Source organism: Thamnophis elegans, chromosome 3, assembly GCF_009769535.1.
Source record: "Thamnophis elegans isolate rThaEle1 chromosome 3, rThaEle1.pri, whole genome shotgun sequence".
NCBI lineage: Eukaryota > Metazoa > Chordata > Lepidosauria > Squamata > Colubridae > Thamnophis > Thamnophis elegans.
The window spans coordinates 27,081,791-27,103,714 of record NC_045543.1 but is presented as its reverse complement, the minus strand read 5'-3'; the positions used below and the strand labels follow the sequence as shown (position 1 = coordinate 27,103,714).

Genomic DNA, 21,924 nt, shown 5'->3' with positions numbered 1-21,924 from the left:
CCTGAGGGGACTCAGGGCGGCTCACATAAAATCGGGGAAGGGGAATACAGACGTTAAGATAGAGACATATAATAAAATAGTAAACAACATACATTCATCATTCGGGAGGGGTAACTATCCTTGTCCCCAGGCCTGACGGGCGAGCCAGTTCTTAAGGGCTGTGCGGAAGGCCTGGATGGTGGAGAGGGTGCGAATCTCTACGGGGAGCTCGTTCCAAAGGGTCGGGGCTACTACTGAGAAGGCCCTCCTCCTTGTAGTTGCCAGCCGACATTGGCTGGCCGATGGAATGCGGAGGAGGCCTAATCTATGTGATCTTATTGGTCGCAGGGATGTAATTGGCAGAAGGCGGTCTCTCAAGTATCCAGATCCACTGCCATGTAGGGCTTTATGGGTGACTAATAGCACCTTGAAGCGCATCCGGAGATCAACAGGTAGCCAGCGCAGCTCGCGGAGGATAGGTGTTATGCGGGTGAACCGAGGTGCACCCACAATCACTCGCGCGGCCGCGTTCTGTACTAGCTGAAGTCGCCGGATGCTCTTCAAGGTCAGCCCCATGTAGAGCACATTGCAGTATTCCAGCCTAGAGGTCACAAGGGCCCGGGTGACTGTTGTGAGAGCCTCCCGATTCAGATAGGGTCGCAACTGGCGCACCAGGCGAACCTGGGCGAATGCCCCCCTGGTCACAGCCATTAAATGGTGGTCAAACGATAGCTGTGGATCCAGGAGGACTCCCAAGTTGCGAACCCTCTCTGAGGGGTATAAAATTTGACCCCCCAGCCTGAGAGATGGAATATTGGTCGAATTTTTGGGAGGGAAACACAACAGCCACTCGGTCTTTTCTGGGTTGAGCACAAGCTTGTTAACCCTCATCCAGTCCATAACAGCTTCAAGGCCTCGGTTCATCACGTCTGCCGCTTCATTGAGTTGGCACGGGGCGGACAGATACAATTGAGTATCGTCCGCATATTGATGGTATCTAATCCCGTGCCTACGAATGATCTCTCCCAGCGGTTTCATGTAGATGTTGAATAGTAGGGGGGATAAGACCGAGCCCTGAGGCACCCCATAAGTTAGGGGCCTAGGGGACGATCTCTGCCCCCCCACTAACACCGACTGCGACCTGTCCGAGAGGTAGGAGGAGAACCACCGCAACACGGTGCCTCCCACTCCCACCTCCCGCAGTCGTCGCAGAAGGATACCATGGTCGATGGTATCGAAAGCCGCTGAGAGGTCAAGGAGGACCAGGATGGAGGAATGTCCTCCATCTCTGGCTCTCCAGAGATCATCGATCAATGCGACCAAAGCGGTTTCTGTGCTGTAACCGGGTCTGAAGCCTGACTGGAAGGGGTCTAGATAGTTTGCTTCCTCCAAGGACCGCTGGAGCTGGAAGGCCACCACCTTCTCAACAACCTTCCCCAGGAAGGGGAGGTTGGAAACTGGACGATAGTTATTAAGGATAGCTGGATCCAAAGATGGTTTCTTCAGGAGGGGTCTCACCACCGCTGCTTTCAGTGCAGCGGGGAAGTTCCCCTCCCGAAGCGAGGCGGTCACAACCGCCTGGATCCAGCCTCGTGTCACCTCACTGCAGTTAGTAACCAGCCATGAGGGACACGGATCCAGTACACAGGTGGAGGTACTTACAGCCCTCATGGCCTTGTCCACATCCCCAGGGGTAACGTCCTGAAACTCAACCCAGAGCTGTTCTGGTTGATCCTCCTGTGCCTCGGCTGGAACTGCGGGGGTGGAGTCCAAGTCCGACCGAAACCGAGCAATTTTGTCCGCTAAGAATTGGGCATAATCTTCAGCTCTGCCCTGCAAGGGTTCCCCCGCTTCCCTTTTATTCAATAGGGAGCGGGTTATCCTAAACAGGGCGGCTGGGCGAGACTCAGCGGACGCAACCAAGGTGGCTATGTGAGATCTTTTTGCAGCCCTAAGTGCCCTGGTGTATTCCTTGGTGCAGGTGGTTACCATTGCTCGGTTCGATTCGGACTTATCGGACCTCCAACGGTGCTCTAGGCATCTCCTCCGGCGCTTCATCTCCCGGAGTTCCTCGGTGAACCAAGGAGGTCTCCGGGATCCGCCACCTCGGAGGGGCCGCAGTGGCGCAATCCGGTCGAGGGCCTCCGATGCTGCCGAGTGCCACGCAGCAACCAGAGTCTCTACCGGACTGTGGGCGAAAGTGTCAGGAATAACCCCAAGCTCTGTCTGGAACCTTGACGGTTCCATAAGGCGCCTGGGGCGGAACCACCTGGTCGGTTCCTCCTCCCTACAGTGGGGGTTTGGTCTCCGGAAGTCGAGCCTCAGTAGGCAGTGGTCTGACCACGACAGGGGTATGATGTCGTTCCCCCTCAGACCAAGATCACAAATCCACTGCTCCGAGAGAAATACAAGGTCAAGCATGTGCCCCGCCGAATGGGTTGGGCCTCGAATTACTTGGGTCAAGCCCATGGCTGTCATGGAAGCCATGAACTCCTGCGCCCCCTCAGAGTTTTCACCGAGCGACGGCAAATTAAAGTCCCCCAGGACCATCAACCTAGGGAACTCAATTGCCAGCTCGGCTACCGACTCGAGCGAGGGGAGGGCTGCTGCAACGCTGTTGGGAGGCAGGTACGTTAACAGCAGACCCACTTGACCCTTGAGGTCCAACTTTAACAGCAAAGACTCACACCCGACAATCTCCGGAGCAGGGACCCTACGAGGAACTAACGACTCCCGGATAACAGCGGCCACACCCCCACCCCTTCCCTGGGCTCTCGGCTGGTGTAGCACCTGAAATCCTTCTGGGCACAGCTCTACAAGGGGGACTCCTCCCTCTGGGCCCAGCCAGGTTTCAGTAATACATGCCAGGTCTGCCCTCTCGTCTAAAATTAAGTCCCGGACGAGAGGAGCTTATGTACAACAGACCTGGCATTTAGCGACAACAGCCTGAGACCAGGGTCCTGACTGCTTACGCCATCTGGTCTCGGAGTGGGACTCCTAGGGCCGGAAGGAGGGATCTCTGTAATGTAGCGAACCCTCCTTCCCCGGTGATGGCCTGCCCTAAAGTCCCCGCCGTATCTGCCCCTCCCTGTTACGACCGTAATACCCCGACCCTCTCCCGTGTCTCTAGTCCCCTCAACCACCCCCATGGCCCCCGCATCTCCCGGCAGGTCCTCTGAATCATGCATACTCATACACTCCCCCAAACAATCCCCACGTAAAAAGTTAAAAAACACAAAAATTTTACAACAATATGATCATAAAAAGTGGGACATTCATTCATCTCACGCATATCTCATACATATCCCATACAAAGAGAGAAGAAAAGATGAAAGAAAAGAAAGAAATTAAAAGTTGCGCAATTGATTAATTTAAGGTGCGAGTTCAGGTGGTAAAATAATTGTTTAACTTGTAAAATAATTGCTTATACTTGAGTATAGCAAGAGCAGCTTTCTCAGTTTCAGTTTCAGTTCAGTTTATTGGTCTTGTATGCTGCCCACTCCCGAAGGACTCTGGGCGGCTTACAATAAACAGGGGAAGGGGATAAATAGACAAAACAACAATTTAAAATACACAACATTCATAGTTACTGTGGGGCTGGATACTTCAACAGCCCCCCGGCCTGCCGGAGCAGCCAAGACTTAGTGGCTTTGCGGAAGGCCGGGAGAGTAGTAAGGGTCCGGATCTCCATGGGGAGCTCGTTCCAGAGGGTTGGAGCTGCAACAGAGAAGGCTCTCTCCCGGGGAGTCGCCAGCCGACATTGGCTGGCAGATGGGATCCAGAGAAGGCCTAGTCTGTGCGATCTGATCGGTCTATGGGAGGTAATTGGCATGAGGCGGTCTCTCAGGTACCCAGGTCCGATGCCATGTAGGGCTTTATAAGTAACGACTAACACCTGGAAGCGAGTCCAGAGACTAATGAGTAGCCAGTGCAGCTCGCGGAGGATAGGTGTAACGTGGGTGTACCTGGGTGCACCCATAATCGCTCGCACAGCTGCGTTCTGGACTAGCTGAAGTCTTCGAACCCTCTTCAAGGGCAGCCCCATGTAGAGCGTGTTACAGTTCTTGTGAAATATATGTAATCAAAACATTATTTTTCATCAACAGTACATTGTTGATTATAAAGAAATAATAAATGCCTCCCTTGGGAATGCCACTATTGAAAAGGTAAGAAAGTGATTATTTTATGAAATATTTTTGTTTGTATATAAATGCTTGTTTTAGGGTTAGACTTTTGTTTCATCTTCTAACTGCGCATGAAGCAAAAGAAGCTATATTGACCCAGGGAAAACCAAAAGTCACAACAGAAGCAGTATTTTTATAGTATTGCTTTAGGGTTATGCAATTCACATTATTTTAATTCCTTCGTAGAAAATTAAGTAACAAACCAGACAGAGACTTTAAAAAATAGGAAAAAAATTAATGAGGCAACCTCTGAATTGTGCACTGAGATCATTCATGCAATCTCGAGACCTTGGATGCTCTCTAGTTCATTATATTACTATTATATCCCACCTTGCCTCTTGTACTGGAGGAAAGAAGCGTGAGACTATTATACATGGTAGCCTCACTCCAATTAGAGTTTGGCAAAATGAGCCCTCTGCTGGTAAGATCATACAAATCTTCAGAGGCTTGTAGTTCCACAAAACCTCAACGTATCCCTGTTGTCTCCTTTGACAGGAGGCTTTCTTATCATGGCCCTTTCTAAAACTGAAAACCCACAGAAAAAAACCTTACTGGCCTAAAACATACAATTCTGCTTAGTGGCCAAATAATTGTGGTTACTCTCCACTTGTGCTGATTTAGGAAACAAGTTGCATTGGAGGGAAAATGTTATGGAAACAAAACAGTCCAGATCAATGAATGTTTGGGCCAGAATCAGATAGCTTTGTGGCAGAAAAGGTCTCTTTTTCTCTCAAAAGTCCTTCATTAACTTACAATTGTCAGCTGCTTGTTGCTTTTCTTGAAAAAGGCAGTATGAAGTGGTCCTCCTGCCAGTTTTATCAGTGTGCATTTTTTAAATGGGGAAAGTATGCAGAAGACTGAGCCATTCCAGCAGACAGAAGCTATCCTACACTTTTCCAGCTCATGGAAGCTTTAAAAGGGTCCTGCCAATTCATGCATAGTCTGTACTTTCCCCCAGAGTGGGAAGTATGCAATAGCTGAGGCAGGAAGCCACTTGTTTCATCCTTCACGGAGCACCAGGAATCACTTGTGGAGAGTTCAGGCTTTCTCACTCATCCATTTTCCCCATATACGATCCATGAGGACATCTGTGAAATTAGATCTACCTCCAGGTCACAATCTGGTTAGCTAATGCTTTGTAGCTCTAACATGAACAGCATGGTTCCCGCTTATTCACATTATTTTGTCAAATCATGCTCCAAGAACCCCCACCAACAGCTCTTCTTACAAAATCATGGAGTTAATAACTACGGAACTGTGAGGGGATGTATTAACGAGGCCTCCAACCCGTAGCACTACTATGGGACAATTGTTCTCTTTTTATTTTCTCTCATAAGAGTGCAGTGTAGCCTTTGGACATTTAACAATATGGAATTTTCTCATTTTGGCACCTAACATTGCACTGCTATATGAAATTATTTGGGTAGCTCAGAAACATAGCATGATATTCGTACCCTCACCACCCTCCAGGCCTTCCGCATAGCCCTTAAAACCTGGCTGTTCCGACAGGCCTGGGGCTAAAGATTCGCTGCCCCTATTTCGAATGGTATGACTGTTGTGCTTTTTAAATTATGTATTGTTTTGTGTTGTTACTAAACTGTCTGTATCCCCCCTTCCCTTTTTGAGCTGTGAGCCACCCTGAGTCCCCTTAGGGAAAAGGGCGGCATACAAATGAAATAAACTCAAACTCAACTCACTGATATTGCTAGGCTGTCCTTAAGTCCTGGTTTGCTTTTGTGTTGCCTGCTTGAGATCAGTTTTGTCTCTCCAAGATATGCAGTATATGTTTGCTTTGTAAAATCATCTCATTTGAAGTTGTGGATACTCTGAACAACGTCACTTTCAGTGATGTTGAAGTCAGAAGTGGGAGATTAGTTTTAGTCCTCTCCACCTGACTGAGTGGCATAACCTGAGCCTTGTCTCCTTTTTTCATCGTTGAAGAAGTTACAGGATCTCTCTCATTTCTACTTGGGGAATCTCTATTTTTGCAGATTCTTCTTGTTAGTAATGTTAGGAACCAGATAGTTTTATCTCTTTGTTAGCAATATTAGCTTATGTTTGTATAACATAGTACCACACCATAGCTTATGTTTATTTTACTAACATGGAGAGAAAATCTCTGGTTCTTTCCAGTACAGCATTTTCTTTACAAAAGTCTAAGTAGTCCTACAGAAAGGTCAGCAGTTTGGTTTGAATCTCTAGTGCTGCGTAACAGAGTGAACTCCCATTACTTGTCCCAGCTTCTGCCAACCTAGCAGTTTGAAAGGACATAAAAAATGCAAGTAGAAAAATAGGGACCATCTTTGGTGGGAAGGTAGCAGTGTTCTTTGTGCCTTCGGCGTTTAGTCATGCCGGCCACATGACCATGGAGACGTCTTTGGACAGAGCTGAAACGGAGATGAGCACCGCCCCCTAGACTCAGGAATGACTAGCACATATGTGCGAGGGGAACCTTTATCTTTTAAGTAGTCCTAAAGTAGGAACTAATGCCTACTAACTCTGAACTAACTTCAGGACTTATAGGATCCCTTGACTTATAAGTATAAGTATAACCTTTATTGTCATTGTACTTAAATACAACGAAATTGGTTTTAACCTCACAAAATTATAACAGAAACAAAAAAATCTATCATTCTTCTTAATAAACTATACAGGATGTCAGCCCTGGAGGCCATCTTTTTCTTTGGATCTTCAGGGCTGCCACACTTTGGTGGATGGGCATGCTGTGGGAACTGGAAGGGGAGTTGGATGGCGATGAGGTGCGATGTGTAGCCATAACAACATTCTTTCCCTGGGAGTCAAGGACGTTCAGCCTGCACCTGGAGAGAGCCATGACTGGAAAACTAATTCAGTTAGGACGGTGACCTGATTGAACCATGTGATGGACATGTGGGTGCAGGCGAAGGGACTTAGACTTTCCTTTGGTGGGGAAAACCCAGGAGACTTCAGATTCAGGTTTATTAGGCATCTCTAATCAAATGGAACTTTGAGGAAATGCTTGCCTCGGAGTCTTATTTGGTTGGGGGTGTTATTTGGAACCCTGACACAGGGTTGCATGCAATTCTGACAATTGCATGCATTTGATTTATCTTATAGCACACAGACAATAGTCACTTGTGGTACAAACATTGGAAGAGAACCTCAAAGATATATTTCATTCAGTGATATGACAATAACATAAATGTTGTATACAGTAATTCTTTGCCTTAGCCACTTGCTTTTTTCTCTTTTTAAAAATAGTGTTTTGGATAGCTATTCAATGCTATCCGTTTAATTTCCATTAACAAATTAATCAAACTATATATTTTATTCTTACAGTTCATTATCTCTTTTGACTTGGTAGACAATATAAATGTGAAGAGGAATGTGGAATAAAAATAGTTCTCCCTACCACTCTCAAACTGTATGAATGTTATATGCCTAGGTTCTATTTAGCCATGATCTTGAAGGTATGAAAGTGTGTCAGTTCCCTTAGTTCAAATTCCCAAAGCCTATCCTCAGTCAGCAAATATATGTAATACCTTTCTCCTGCCCATAAAATGATGTGGCAATAATTATTTGCCTTTGTTGTCTGCACAAAGTATTTGACGATAACTAGATGGTATCAAGGACCACTTTGAATAAACAAGTAGTTTAGGTAAATGATATTTCCTCCTTCCAAAACGATCAAATTGAAATGCTCCTTGTGTTGTAAAAATCTTACATTATAAGTACAAATAATGTACTTAATCTTAAATACACAATGCTTTCAACTCTACAGTATGTCAACATGGTAAATAATGAGGATCTAACATCTTCATTCTGAAGACTCTTATGAAAATTACTTCTTCTGTCGAAAGATTACATCTCTATTCAAGAGAACAAATTATTTCTAGTGGGTTTTTCTTTGGTCATAGAGTGCTGATTCCATTCATTTGTTAACTGCAATTAATATCAAAAGGGAGATCTAGCTTCATATAATTGGCACACCACATTAAAACACTTAATGGTATATGGCTATGTGTATCTCATTCACAGTTCCCTGTTGGCACTGAAATTGAAGGAATGAATATTCTGGGGCTTGTGCTGTTTGCTCTGGTTTTGGGAGTAGCTTTGAAAAAACTTGGACCTGAAGGAGAAGAACTCATTCGTTTCTTTAATTCTTTCAACGAAGCAACCATGGTCTTAGTATCTTGGATTATGTGGTGAGTGTTTATAATAATATTGCAATCTGAAAAACTTCCCAGTGTTGGAGCAGTTTAAAATACAATTTACTACACACACTACCCTCTCTTCAACTCTAAAGTCTGTAGTAAAGGGTCTTCATAATCTGTAGCATCTAATTTGAGAGGGACAATTACCAGCTGATTGACGGCCTAGCAGAATCTAAGATCAAATAGAAGGTGGTATATGCAATAGGTTAAGGAGAATGTTTATTCTGCTGGTTGTGTTACACGGGGCATAAATATTCAGTTATTAATATCCCGGTTTGTATATTCAACAGTTGGATTTCATCTGCACCCCCATTGGTTGCGTGGCTATATTAGTAACCTGTTTCCATATCTTTTGGGTTTTAATTGTGCAAATCTAAACATGGTTATTCAACACTCTTACTGTATTCAGTAGCATTTGCTTCTTGACAAAGGTATTTAGAATTACCCATTTATTGCTTATATAATATGTAACAACACTATTGTCATGGAATTCTACAGAAGTACCAGTTGGGCATTAAAACTGTTGTTTCTAAGAAGAACATTATACCCTGTTCTGCTGAATCAGCTAATTCTAACTTCCTTCTGCCAATGTGACATGGAAAGTTGATATAGAAAACCGAGCAGCTGAAATCGATCAACTGCTCCCCCCCTCCTTTGATATATATTGACTCAAGAGCATTGTAGATAGGCTATTGACCGGTCAAGGCCTGGATTTCTCTCATGTCTCTTGTGCAACTGACCTGAATATTTAGCACATGGCAGCTTTTTCTTTTCTGATTCAATATTGGAATTGAAAAAGGCCAGCTAATAGGCAGGACTTGCAGCTTGTCCTTCAAAATCTCTATAGAATGAAAGGATCATGGAAGCTGAAATTGTGCAAGAAGGTACCCTTCTTGGGACTCTGGCAAATTCACTCCATACCGTACCACGGTCATTTTCAGAGAGACCTTCAGGTGTTACTTTATAGAGTTTTCTGCTTTCCTGAGTGGGATAGGAAAGTGGTAGCCAAACTCTTAACTGAAATGGTTTTAGTCTGGTCTTCTATGACTATTGCCATATGGATACCTTTTTTTCTTCTTTAAATTGGGTTGGAAGATTTTTTTTTTTTAATTAGCCACCTTTCTTTATTCTAACCACTTTAGATTTTTGGCATTGGCTTGACATTGGGAGCATTTGCACAATTTTTGAAATTGCTGAATGCTGATTAAAAGGTTTGCTTTAGTAAAAATTGAAGACTTTGGAAAACTCTGCAAGCAATGGCTTTCAATGCAATCAGCCATAGTATCTTACTGGCTGGCCTACAAGAATCGGAGACTACAGGCCTTGTTTTGCAGTGGTTCTGCTTGTTAAGTCAATTGTGGGGTGTGCCAGATTGACCCAATGGCATGTCATATGTGGAGGGTCACAGAAGTGAATGTTTGGCATTTGGAGTGTGATATAATCAACCAAATAAAGCTGGTTGATATACCAACTTTACATTGTCACCTCTGAGGCATAGGATGATGCTATTGATATTCTAGCCAAATGTCTGGAGACTGTAAGAATCTGGATGAGAAAGACTAAGCTGAACTCAAATGAGTTGCTGTCAGTATCATTGTGTCTGAATGGCCAGGTTCATTATTTGGAGGGTCCTTCAACACTCACAGCTTCTGCTAGAAGGGCAACCATGGTTAGAACTCTGCTTTTCATTGCCACTCAATTGGTTTGTCATTCAAGCCATCACTTCACTACACAAATTCCTCAGACCAAGAACTAGAAGTCGGGCAATTCTGGTGCTTTTTTGGCCTGGGAAATCTCCACAATAAAGGTGTTAAATTTCCATCTCTCACATGCATCTGTCCTTCCATATTCAAAAACAACCTCTGTCCATTAATTTGGTCCAAACAAAATCTAGTTTGGACCAAATTAATCTGTTTCTTCAACTTACATATGTTCAACCCAAGGGTGGGTTCCAGCTTCTTCTACTGCTGGTTTGCTCAGGGACGCACTTTGGACACGCACACACTTGATGCGCACTATGCACGCATACACAGTAGTAAAAAATGCTGCGCATGCGCAGAAGGAAAAAACAAGATGGCAGCACCTAAGGCACTGCTGATCGAACCAGTTCGGGGGTGGCTAGCCGAGTTACTACCTACTCGGCTGAACCGGGCCGATCTGGAAGGAACCCACCTCTGGTTCAACCCAAAAGCTATAAAACAGTCTCTTCTGATTTGATCACTTTTTATACCATTTACTTCTCTGCTCATCGTAACATATTACTTAAATCATTATTTATGAAAATAACCCTCATTCACACCATTATCCTTTGAATATGAAATACATGTGTTCACTGCTGATGCTTTAATTGGTTCAGTTTAATTGGTTCTCTCAAGAGTAGTAGCAAATGTGCAAATAAATGTCCCACAACAGAAAAAGAGATAAAGATTCAATTTACCAAGGGAAATTTTGTATGACAATCTGATGCTTATTCTTTATTGAGGCCTGTAGTGTGGGTTTCAGAAATCACTGACTTTTTCATTTTCATTCTGTCAAAAATTAGAATTTTATTTAGCATTCAATGTAACACTCGGTGCTTCCTTTTCAGGTATGTACCACTTGGCATTACATTTCTAGTTGGAAGCAAGATTGTGGAAATGGATAATATTATCCTGCTGGTGACAAGCCTTGGAAAATACATCTTTGCATCAATTCTTGGCCATATTATTCATGGAGGGATTATTTTACCACTTATTTATTTTGCAGTTACACGCAAAAACCCTTTCACTTTTCTGTTAGGACTTATAACTCCTTTCACCACAGCATTTGCTACTTGTTCCAGGTTGGTGGATTTTTTGCTTCTATTTCTGAAATGAGGATGACATTGTTTGAATTTAGGGTAATAATGTAACTTGGCTTTTCTTGTAAAACAAGGGACTTTACATTTATTAAAATGTAAGGCAGACTTTTAGAATGGAGTATAGATAGTCTGTGTTGCTATATGGAAAAATATGGCTTGATGGCAAAGGTTTTAATGGCTATATTATAGTATCTTACAGGGTGCGGAAAGTAACAATTTGAGAATACTAAGGTGCTTGACTGTAAAAATGTTTCTTTAAACCAGACATAATAGAAACTTGAAATGGACATAATAATAAAAATGTATAATAAAACTCCCTTTTTATTTTTTCTCATAAGATTCAGGCATTTGTTTTGGAAATGAATAAAGTAGAATCTTTTGTCCTAATTTTCAGGAACAGCCCGTATCTGGAATGTTACATTATCTATTTAGGCTGACAGACAAATGCTTATATTTTGGACTGCAGGAACATTGCTGGACTTGACGTTCTTGTGCTTCTTCCTTGATCACATCTAGCTCTGCAACTCTTCCATCAATGATCAAATGCATTGAAGATAACAACAAAGTAGACAAAAGGATTAGTAGATTTATTCTGCCTATTGGGGCTACTGTGAATATGGACGGAGCTGCTATTTTCCAGTGTATAGCTGCTGTCTTTATTGCTCAACTGAACAACGTCGACCTCAATATTGGACAGATCTTTACCATTCTGTAAGTGATAGTGTCCACTGCTCAGGTGCATCAGAAGAATCAGAAACTATTTGATTCTTTCTAGCCTGCCACATTGCACTTTGGTTGAAGCATAAATTACAAATTATGTCCTTCAGGGAAATGCTGAAAGGAGTCACACTTTTCTAAAGCCCTTCATGGTATTGGACCTGGGTACTTGAGAGACCGCCTGCTGCCAATTACCTCCACTAGACCGATTAGATCCCACAGATTAGGCCTCCTCCGAATTCCATCCGCCGACCAGTGTCGACTGGCGACTACCCGGAGGAGAGCCTTCTCTGTGGCTGCTCCGACCCTCTGGAACGAACTCCCCATGGAGATTCGAACCCTCACCACCCTCCAGGCCTTCCGCAAAGCCCTTAAAACCTGGCTGTTCAGACAGGCCTGGGGCTAAGAACTATTGCCCCCGTCTCGAATTGGTATGACTGTTGTGTATTTTAAATTATGTATTGTTTCTGTGTCATTTTAATTTTCTGTTTGTATCCCCCTTCCCTGGTTGAGTTGTGAGCCTGAGTCCCCTTCGGGGGGAAAAGGGCGGCATATAAATAAATTCAACATTCAACATTCAACATTCTCCTTCTAAGGAGATTATAGTTTATTGTGATGTAGAGAATAAGAGCCTAAAGGGATACTTGGCCTGACAGTGCTGTGGGTGGCAATGCAAAAGGAAGCAGCAAGTAGAAATGTCATTAAGTCCCTTCTGAATCATTTTAGTAATTTTGATCAGTTTTACACCCAAACTTGATGCAACTACTGATTTGCAGGATGTACAATGGCAAGTTGTACAAACAGTCTATCTCCATTGCATGGCATCAGTGTAGAGTCCTGAGTACAGAAAATAAACTTTGAATATGATTCTGTGTTATTTTAATACATATATGAAATTTCAACATAGCCAAAAATAATTTTATTGACAGGGTTACTGCCACTGCTTCCAGTGTGGGAGCTGCTGGAATTCCAGCTGGAGGAGTTTTAACCATAGCTATTATCTTGGAGGCTATTGGACTTCCCACAAATGACATCTCTCTCATATTGGCTGTGGACTGGATTGTGTGAGTATACACAACATGTGTGTATGTTAACTCTTTGGATATAGTGGCTGTCAACGTATCAAGAGTCTTAATAACCCCTTGTAAGGGCAACCTTTAAAAAGTACTTTCATCCAGAAGGGAGCAGTTGCAAACCACACAGCAGAATTTGTTGATTACTGCTGAAGGGAGTAAGAAACTCACTGCTCTAAATTTTTGATCTGCATCTTTTTCCATTCCGATCACAAAAGCTGTCTGAAGTTGAGAGGGGGATGAGCAGAGGAAATTAGCTATTAAAAACTATAGCAATAGCAATAGCAGTTCGACTTATATACTGCTTCATAGGGCTTTCAGCCCTCTCTAAGCGGTTTACAGAGTCAGCATTTTGCCCCCACAGTCTGGGTCCTCATTTCACCCACCTCGGAAGGATGGAAGGCTGAGTCAACCTTGAGACGGTGAGATTTGAACCGCCGAACTGCAGATAGCAGTCAGCTGAAGTGGCCTGCAGTCCTGCACTCTAACCACTGCGCCACCTCGGCTCTCTATGTATCCCATGATACATGATACAAAAATTACATCCCTTTTCTTGGGGTGGGGAGATTTTACAGTGGGTTTTTTTTGTTGTTATTGCATGAGATGAAAGAGAGGCTGCATTTCAAGGCACAAGTATTTTTTTATTTGGGCTAAGCCATAACTGCTGTAAAAGTTACATTCAATTAAATGCAAAGGATGTTAATATTCCTCATGTCAGGAAAAGGATGGACAGAATTATTCTAAACCAGTGGTTCCCAAACTTGGCAACTTTAAGACTTGTGAGTTGAAGTCCACAAGTCTTAAAGTTGCCAAGTTTGGGAACCACTGTTCTAAACAAGAAACAGAGTTTTGCTCCAAGAAAACTTTTGAAGCATCAAAACTTCCCAGGGAGGATGTAATATTTGTTTAGGTTCTTTTTCCTCAGAATGATGGTAAAATATCTTGGCGGAGTATGTTTAAAATTGAAGGTAGGGTCTTAAAAAGAGTTGCCAGTTCCCAATTTTACAAGCACGTACTCCAGCAAAAAGGAAACACTCACCTTGCTGGCCAGAAAAAATGATGAACAGATGGATACAGGACAGTACTACATTCTCCTTCAGCAAACTGTTCAGGCTGAGTTTCTGATCTTAACTTTTGCTTATGGAGAATAGGACAGAGCTTTTTAAAAAGCATCTTTGCTTGCTGTGCTTTGTGATACCCTGTTTCCCTGAAAATAAGGCCTCCCCGGATTATAAGTCCAATCGGGCTTTTGAGCGCATGTGCTAAAATATCTCTCCCCCACAAATAAGCCCTCCCAAAATATTGCAACACAATAGCAGCCATGAGGTGACCACACTCTCCTCCTGCACCTCAAAAATAATAAGACCTCCCCCAAAATAAGGCCAAGCACTTATTTTTTTGGGGGGGGGGCGGCGGGCGGTCAAAAGATCCTGTCTTATTTTGGGGGGAAAACAATATTTTTAGTTTTGAACACAGATCACTGTTAATATAGAAGATGGCAAATGAACACTTCTCAAACCTATTGCTTTTAAAGGTAGTCTGAGCCACTGCAAATGTTTACATATGCATTTCATTAACACCAGTGAAAACGTTTCCATGTTTTTCCTATTGATCAGGGACCGGACCACAACAGTTGTTAACGTTGAAGGTGACGCCTTTGGAGCAGGTATTCTTGATTATCTGAATCCAAAAGAAACGAAGGAGAAAGACACAGAACTTAGCGATGTCCAGGTGGAAGCCATTCCAAACACCAAGGCTGATGGGGAAACATCACCTCTGGTAACACACAAGGTTCAAGCTGTCACCCCTCCACCATCTAGCTCTCAAGATCCAACATCTAATGATTCAGTCCTATGAATATAAAAGAGTGGAGACCACTTTATGGGCACTGTAATTTAGAAAGTACTTGTTGAATAGAGTCTGTATGCCCCCCTGACTTTAAGCAGGCATGTCCTCTTCCATTCTGATGGCACAGAACACAGTGGTAACAGCCACAGACTACAAAATATGTGCAAGCTTCTATATGTGTGTTTGTGTGTGAGAGGGACAAGAATGAAAACTTTAGTTGGTACAAAAAGTGCTGCTGCATCCTTATGTGTATATGAGTAACATATGCAAGACAAATGTAGTAAGTGAATGACAGCCATCCTAGACAATTTCTTCTTGTTATGAAATAAAAATTAAAGCCCACTTTATAAGATAGACTGTGAAATTTCAGAGATTTTGGGAATGTCTTATTAACTGAAGTTATACAGGAATGAAATGGAGTTTCTTGCAATTTTACTGCATCGAGCCTGCATGACTGTTTGAAAGATATTCTTAAGGGATCAGTTTATTTTGATTGATATAGTTTGTGGGACCTAACTCTTTATTCTAGTTTGATAAGTCAGAGAAGCAAACCCTTTTGAGGGAGAATAGAATTAAACTAATACGTTATCAGATATATACAGTATATACAGTAACTAAGGGCCACCAGTCCAGATTAGCCTGAAAAGGACCATTATAATTTATTGCTCTCTTCCTGAACCTTCCTGCATGTCAAACCTTACTGGACCAAAAAAGAAAGCAAGAAGCTGAACCATTGCCTTTCTCTTCAAAAGTTGGGTTGCAACTTTCATAATTGTTTGTTACACATGAAGTTTAAATTGCTTTTGAGACACCCTCAGCAATTTATATTAATGCTTGATTGTTGTTCCTGGAAAGAAATATCAATGAATGGCCAGGATGAATATGTACTACTATTACTACAAAGCAGGAATTGATTTCTAGTTTCCTAGCTTGATGTCATGTCTGCAGGTGGTGCTGCGAGAGATTATCTTTGTTCTGGATCAGCATATTGTATGGCTTATGGCTTTTAATGTTTTCTGCTTAGAACTGTCCCAAATTGGAACTCTTCATTGGCAATGGAAGGCTGGCTAGAATTTTCAGATTTGTAGGCCCAATACACCTAGTGGACATTGTAGCTAGAATGATCCTTTTGAGCATTTATAACTGGACCTAAGATAAATTGTTTATCAAAAGGACAAGCTGCATCTGATATGTATTACCCCAAAACCAGTAGGTATATGAATTGTGTTTCTATCAATTCATGAACAGATTAACTCCATGCTTATTTAGTGCCTGGTGACATAATGACCAATATTTTTTTCTTTATGCATAACAAATAAAATCATATTGCAAATGTGGGTAGAATATATATATAAAACATCCAGTGTTAAGCTTCAAATATTTTACATAAAAGTACATTTAAATGGGTGCTTAAATGTAGCCTGGTAACAATCATGAAGCTTCATTTGTTGCTTTTCCCTCACTCCACCATTACTTTCAAGAGGATATGTGTTGACAAGTAATCACACAATTCTGGTCTTTAATCTTCTTGCATAAGAGATACTCTTCAGACATTTTTCTGGCAGTCAGAAATTCAATTCCATTATTTAAAGTTGTTTGGAATATTACCTGTCTTTGTCCCAGTATGAAAATATTTTTCAAAAGGATATAATATGTTATAATTTCCCACCTGCAAATTTAACCTTAAAGCCCTGGGCAGGAAAAGACAACTCACCTGATGCCTCCCAGATGGGCCACAACTCCAGTTCCCAGAATTCTTAGCATGTTATGTCATTTGTTCTAATTTGCCATTTTCAATCTGATGAACTCCAAATTCAGAATATAGAATAAAGTAAATGGGATTAATCCGAATCAAAAAAGAGGAGGAGGAGTCAGATTTTAATCATAAACACCTTTGGTTGAAGGGCAAAGGATTGTTTTGATAAATATTTACCTTTCCAGAAACAACAACTGTTGTCCTTATAAATTATAAAGCAACTTTATGTAACTATAAAGGAAGCCTTTTGAATGGGTTATATGTTTATCCCACTGTACCCATTCTTTCAATGTGAGCACATAATAAATATAGTAGTATCTTTTTCTCTTCCTGTATTAACCAGACAAACACATTATGAAGTATTCTTACCAATTGATGTAGCAAATGCTGACACAGGAATCTCTATTCTTTGGGCAGGCCAGTCAGTTAAACCTGACCTGTTTGTATTGCTGCCAGTCAGAATGGCAGGTCCTCTTGCAACAGAGTCATAATCTAGATAATCCTATTACTGTTCAGTTAGATAATCATTAAGTCATAAGATTGCATCTATCCTTTGTTTCAGTTGCTGAGCGTACATTTTCAGGAAACAGGCATTCTTACAAAGGAGAAGTTTTGAGCTGACTGACTAGATTGACTTGTAGTGGTAGAAAAGCACTTAGCCTCCTTTACAACAGTGTTTGTCACATTTGGGAACTTTAAGATGTGTGGACTCCATCTCTCAGAATTCCTCAGTCAGCTGGCTAGGGAATTCTGGAAATTGAAGTCCACATACCTTAAAGTTCCCAAACGTGAAGAAAATACTGTTTTAGAGGATCTGCTCATAGAGAAAGAAAATATTTCTCTTTATCCTGGCATCATTTTGCATCTTGTTTTGGAATTTGTGAATTATAATCCATCTTGCCCACTTGCATAGGTGTGCAGGAAATAATTAATCAGCACATAGAATACTGATTTACTTCCTGCAACAGATTTAGCACACTTTGAGCAGTAGTTACAATGTATGTGCAGGATTTCAAAATCAGTAAAGTCAACTGTGGATCTTGAACCTCGCAACTTTTACTTTAATTGGAGGAAAGTATTGTTTTTAGTATCGTGTGAGACGTGAAATTTCTCCCTGTTCACTTATTACGCCATGGAATAGTTTTCATACCTTTTCCCCTTAATGTTTTTTCCTTAGCTGTAAAACTCCAGACATAGTATTTTTTTCTCTATAGAGAAAGGAATTCTTGTTCAGCTTTTTATGTCATTTTAGGCACTGGAAAGCAGAAACTGAGTAGGAACTGCAAAAAGGAGTTGCAAATGCAAATATGTAATTTTAGTTCTCACAAAAAGAACATACCCAAGGAATCCCTCTTAAGATCCTAGTTGGACATATCTTTTACTTTAAAAAAAATCTGCTATGTAAAAAATATGCCTTCGAGAGCACTAATAATGTCTTCTATAGCAGCTTAGTATTGTTTTATTTGAGGGCTTTTTAATAATGTAATCCCAGTGATTATTGAGACAACCAGACCATTGTGCCAGCAAGAGTAGACATATTGGAACGAAAAATATCTGTGAGCCTTGATTGACAGTACAACCTGCCTGCCTCTCAAAATACAACTTGTCATTAATGACCACAAAAATTAGGAAGGTCTAATCAAAGGTGCTCTTGGTGCTACCATCAGAAATGTGACCTATCTAACACAACACAGTATTAAGCATGAATATGTACAGTAACAGTGTGAGGCATTTAAGCAGCAAATTATTTTACCAAATGGAAAAGCCAGATTGGTTGAGAGCTTTGATTACTGCTCACAATATAAATGCCCTTGGGGAATCTCTTTTATCTAGTAAAGCTATTTTTTTTCCATATTTTTATAGTGGCCGAACCGAAGACTGGTTTGACAGCAATTTATTGACAATAGTATCCAGAAAAAGAAAAGAGAGAAAGAAAAGAGAGAGAAGAGAGAGAAAGCAGGTGTTTCTCAATAGCCTCCTCAGTTCAGATCTTGGGTCACTACCAGCATAATTACAGAAAATGAATCAATGTTCTACCCCTGATTTATTTTATAAAATAATATTGCCTTTTCTTTTATCAGATTGTTTATTAATGGTACCAAAAAGGGGGTGGGGGAGGAAAATCACGCTGGCAAAGAGCAGGCAACTGAGTAGAACAGGTCTTTTTCATTACTGATTATTTTTTATTTAGCTTTTGGACAATCCCTGGACCAAATTCAAGGTTAGCATATCCTTCCTGTCCTGTTCCCATTGAGAAATTTGTACTTTTGTACTTTGCTAACGAGTAAATGTAACTGAGTTTTTTTGCATATGGATGATATATCGATCTTCAGGTCGAAGTGTCATATTGCTTGAAACTCAGTAATGCCTAAAAAATAATGCATATAAGGCAAAATGACATAGACTATGTAAGAGTCTATATTGTATATGATACATTATTATTATTACTTAAATTAAGAGACATCAGGAATTTACCCATAGGAGTTTGTGTGGATAAAACATATGCTATACTAATGAGTTTTGATGCCTCCCTTATTGATATCAGTGGCATAAAAGTTACTTCAAAAGATGCCAGCAATCTTGACTATTTAAACTGCTCCTTCCTAATGTATCATATTAGCACTTGCAGTGTACAAATTCTAATTTTTCAGGTGTCCATTGCAGTGTGTGATATTTCAATTTTCTGTTTTTTTTATTTTTCTCATTTCATTTAGATAGGTTTAAACAGCTAGAATGAAATATTCATTAATTTATCAAAATGGGGAATGTGGAAGTAAATCAAAATTTAAAAGTGAAGCAGAGGATTGATTAAAAATTTTTAAAATCCGTTGTACAGCATTTTAGGAACTCTAAATTGGGCTGCTGAAAATTGTAAGAGAATCATGCTGATTATAAGCAGGAATGAGATGGAGATTTATAGATTTATATTCTGTGTGCTAACGTGTTTAAAGTTACTATAAACAGGTGAAACAAAGCTGGAAAATAATTACATATTTTTTAATTGGGTGATCAGCTTTTTAAAAAAATGCTGACATTCTAGGCACAGATACTGCACAGCAGATTTTGTTGTGATAGTGTTGAGGCCCTAATTTGCAAGTTTTCATCCTCCTCCCAAATTCCATCTTAACACTAATTAAAAATAGGCTATCAGCTTGTGTTTTTTCCTCTTGCTATTCCATTTTTTTAGCTTGGCTAAAAAAGGATATTACTCTAATTAGACTTTGTGTTCAATCTTCATTGTGTTTATTCTCATTCCCAGAATTTACACTGAACCATCAGTGCATTCCCTTGCTATTGAGCACGCCCCCCCCAACAAAAACCCTCTAAAAAAAAAAAACCCAGCTGCTACTCCAATATCAGATTCCCACTGCCGTCTTTGCCTTTTCCTGTAGTTGCTTGAGAGCAAGGAGAAAGGAAAACTTTGGGTGGTGGGCCTAAGCTACCTATCCCCAGGGTTCCATGGCAAATACATTGGTGATTGGAGATTGGTGATTGGAGAGCTTAATAAAAGAACACTGGCTGAATTGTCGAAGAAAAATGTCACTGAAAACAAGGAGGACAGTATTGCTGTGGCAATGATGCCAAAACTAGGTGCAGAAATGCTCTAATTGCTCAATATAATACTAGGGGAGATTATCTCACATGAGGAATCATCAAACAGGACTATATTTTTTACAACATTGAGAAGCTTTCTTATTTTTTTCTCACTGGCACAGCTGAATGTCAGCTTCTACCAAGATCTGAATAAAATTCTTATGACCAGATGGAACGGTTATCACATTAAATTGGCTAATATACTTCTACCTTACCTTAATATGCAACAACAGCCCCTCCTCCAATTAATGGAATCATTTAGAGCAACTAAGCTGTCTGTTAATAAGGAGAAATATGGTTCTGTATTTACAGTTACAGTGAGCTATTCTGATTAGCTTTCATTAATATGTATCTTTAAACTGTGTCCCTTACGATGTACTCTTCAATTCAAATACTAGTGATAGATTATACTACCCTACATTGCCACTTGTGTCTTTCTGTACTGAAGTTTCTAATCCAAGTCAAGTAGAATGTGGACGTGCTTTGCTGTAATGAAAATGAACAGCTGCATAATACAAAGGTGGAGACTGTGAACCAAAGGTGGATCTGGAATCTGTGTAGGATAAGGAAATCTTCACTCTATGATATTAGACATAAGCGATGATGACACCACCTGCCTTATTGTGTTGTACCTAAAGTGCTGCTTTACCTGTGTTTTATTCACAGTGCTGTTCATCCCATGTATTTCTTCTCAAGATCCTTAGTTAGATACTTAGTTTAGCCCTGGGTCTGAACTCCTGAGAAAACACATTGTCTGTTCTATTTTACAGGAATATAAATGTTAGATTTCAAATCTGAAATTAGATAAAGCATTGTAGAACAGTGCTTTATCAGGATTATAGAATAATGTATGTCAGCAACAGCTAACCACTCCATTTCCTAAGTATTGTTTTCTGTCTCTGAATGTAATGTTCTCAATATGTATTTTGTTTGCAGGCATGCAGAATATTTCAAATTCAAATCATTTTGTCTTTGGAGCATTTCACTTCGAATATAAAAGATTCAAAATGTTTCAAATGCAAAATGGGATTGTTCAGTTGTTTCAGAAATATTGTATTTCCAATTTCCAAATATTGTAAAAGTTGTATTGACAATAATAAAAACAGCTCATTTCACTCTTGAGATGGGAATTTCGACTAGAAGTACCGGTAGTTCAAATTTGAAACATTTTGCATGCTCCTAATTTTGATCATGCATCTCAGTAAGGTTGTCATCACTATCAAGGATCAAATGTGTATATGTATATAAAAAAATGAAAATGAATATGTGACTAGAGTTGATAACTGTTTTTCCACTTCTAAAAACCCCCAACCGTTCCTAACTGTTTTGGTGGAAAGCAGTGCAGAGAATTATGTTTAATTATTTTGTAACTTGACATTCGACGAATCTTGTGTTAATTATTCACAGTTTTTCTGAATCTGAAATAAAACCCTTTAGACTGAATGAACATTTGTCATTATTGGAAAAAGAATATGTATTCCATTATGTAACATTACAGGTAGTCCTTGTTTTAGAATCAGAATTCAACCCAAAATTTTGATTGGTGGGCTCAGCAGTTGTTAAGTGAGTTTTGCAACATTTTATGATCATCTTTTTTACTACAGTTTTTAAATGAACTTTGCTCATCAGAAGGTCACAAAAGGTGATCATATGCTCCCAGAACACTGCAACCATCATAAATACACACCAGTTTCCAAACTTCCTAATTTTGATCACATGAGTATTGGGGATGCTGCAGTGA

General features: G+C 40.7%; 1 protein-coding gene across 3 annotated transcripts in view; it reads left to right on the top strand.

Moving 5' to 3' along the window:
• Nucleotides 1-21,626, top strand: part of SLC1A4 (solute carrier family 1 member 4) — a 34,783-nt gene extending 13,157 nt beyond the window's left edge. Inside the window, exons 4-10 of one of the 3 annotated variants that reach the window (XM_032214208.1) lie at nucleotides 4,086-4,145; nucleotides 8,181-8,347; nucleotides 10,944-11,177; nucleotides 11,712-11,906; nucleotides 12,842-12,976; nucleotides 14,602-14,764; nucleotides 18,453-21,626. In XM_032214208.1, the coding sequence (XP_032070099.1) occupies nucleotides 4,086-4,145; nucleotides 8,181-8,347; nucleotides 10,944-11,177; nucleotides 11,712-11,906; nucleotides 12,842-12,976; nucleotides 14,602-14,764; nucleotides 18,453-18,476 (978 nt within the window). In that variant the 3' untranslated portion in view covers nucleotides 18,477-21,626. Of the gene's footprint in view, nucleotides 1-4,085; nucleotides 4,146-8,180; nucleotides 8,348-10,943; nucleotides 11,178-11,711; nucleotides 11,907-12,841; nucleotides 12,977-14,601 lie in introns of all 3 variants that reach the window. The other 2 variants (XM_032214207.1, XM_032214209.1) reach the window with 2 other exon arrangements.
• The last annotated feature ends 298 nt before the right edge of the window (nucleotides 21,627-21,924 follow it).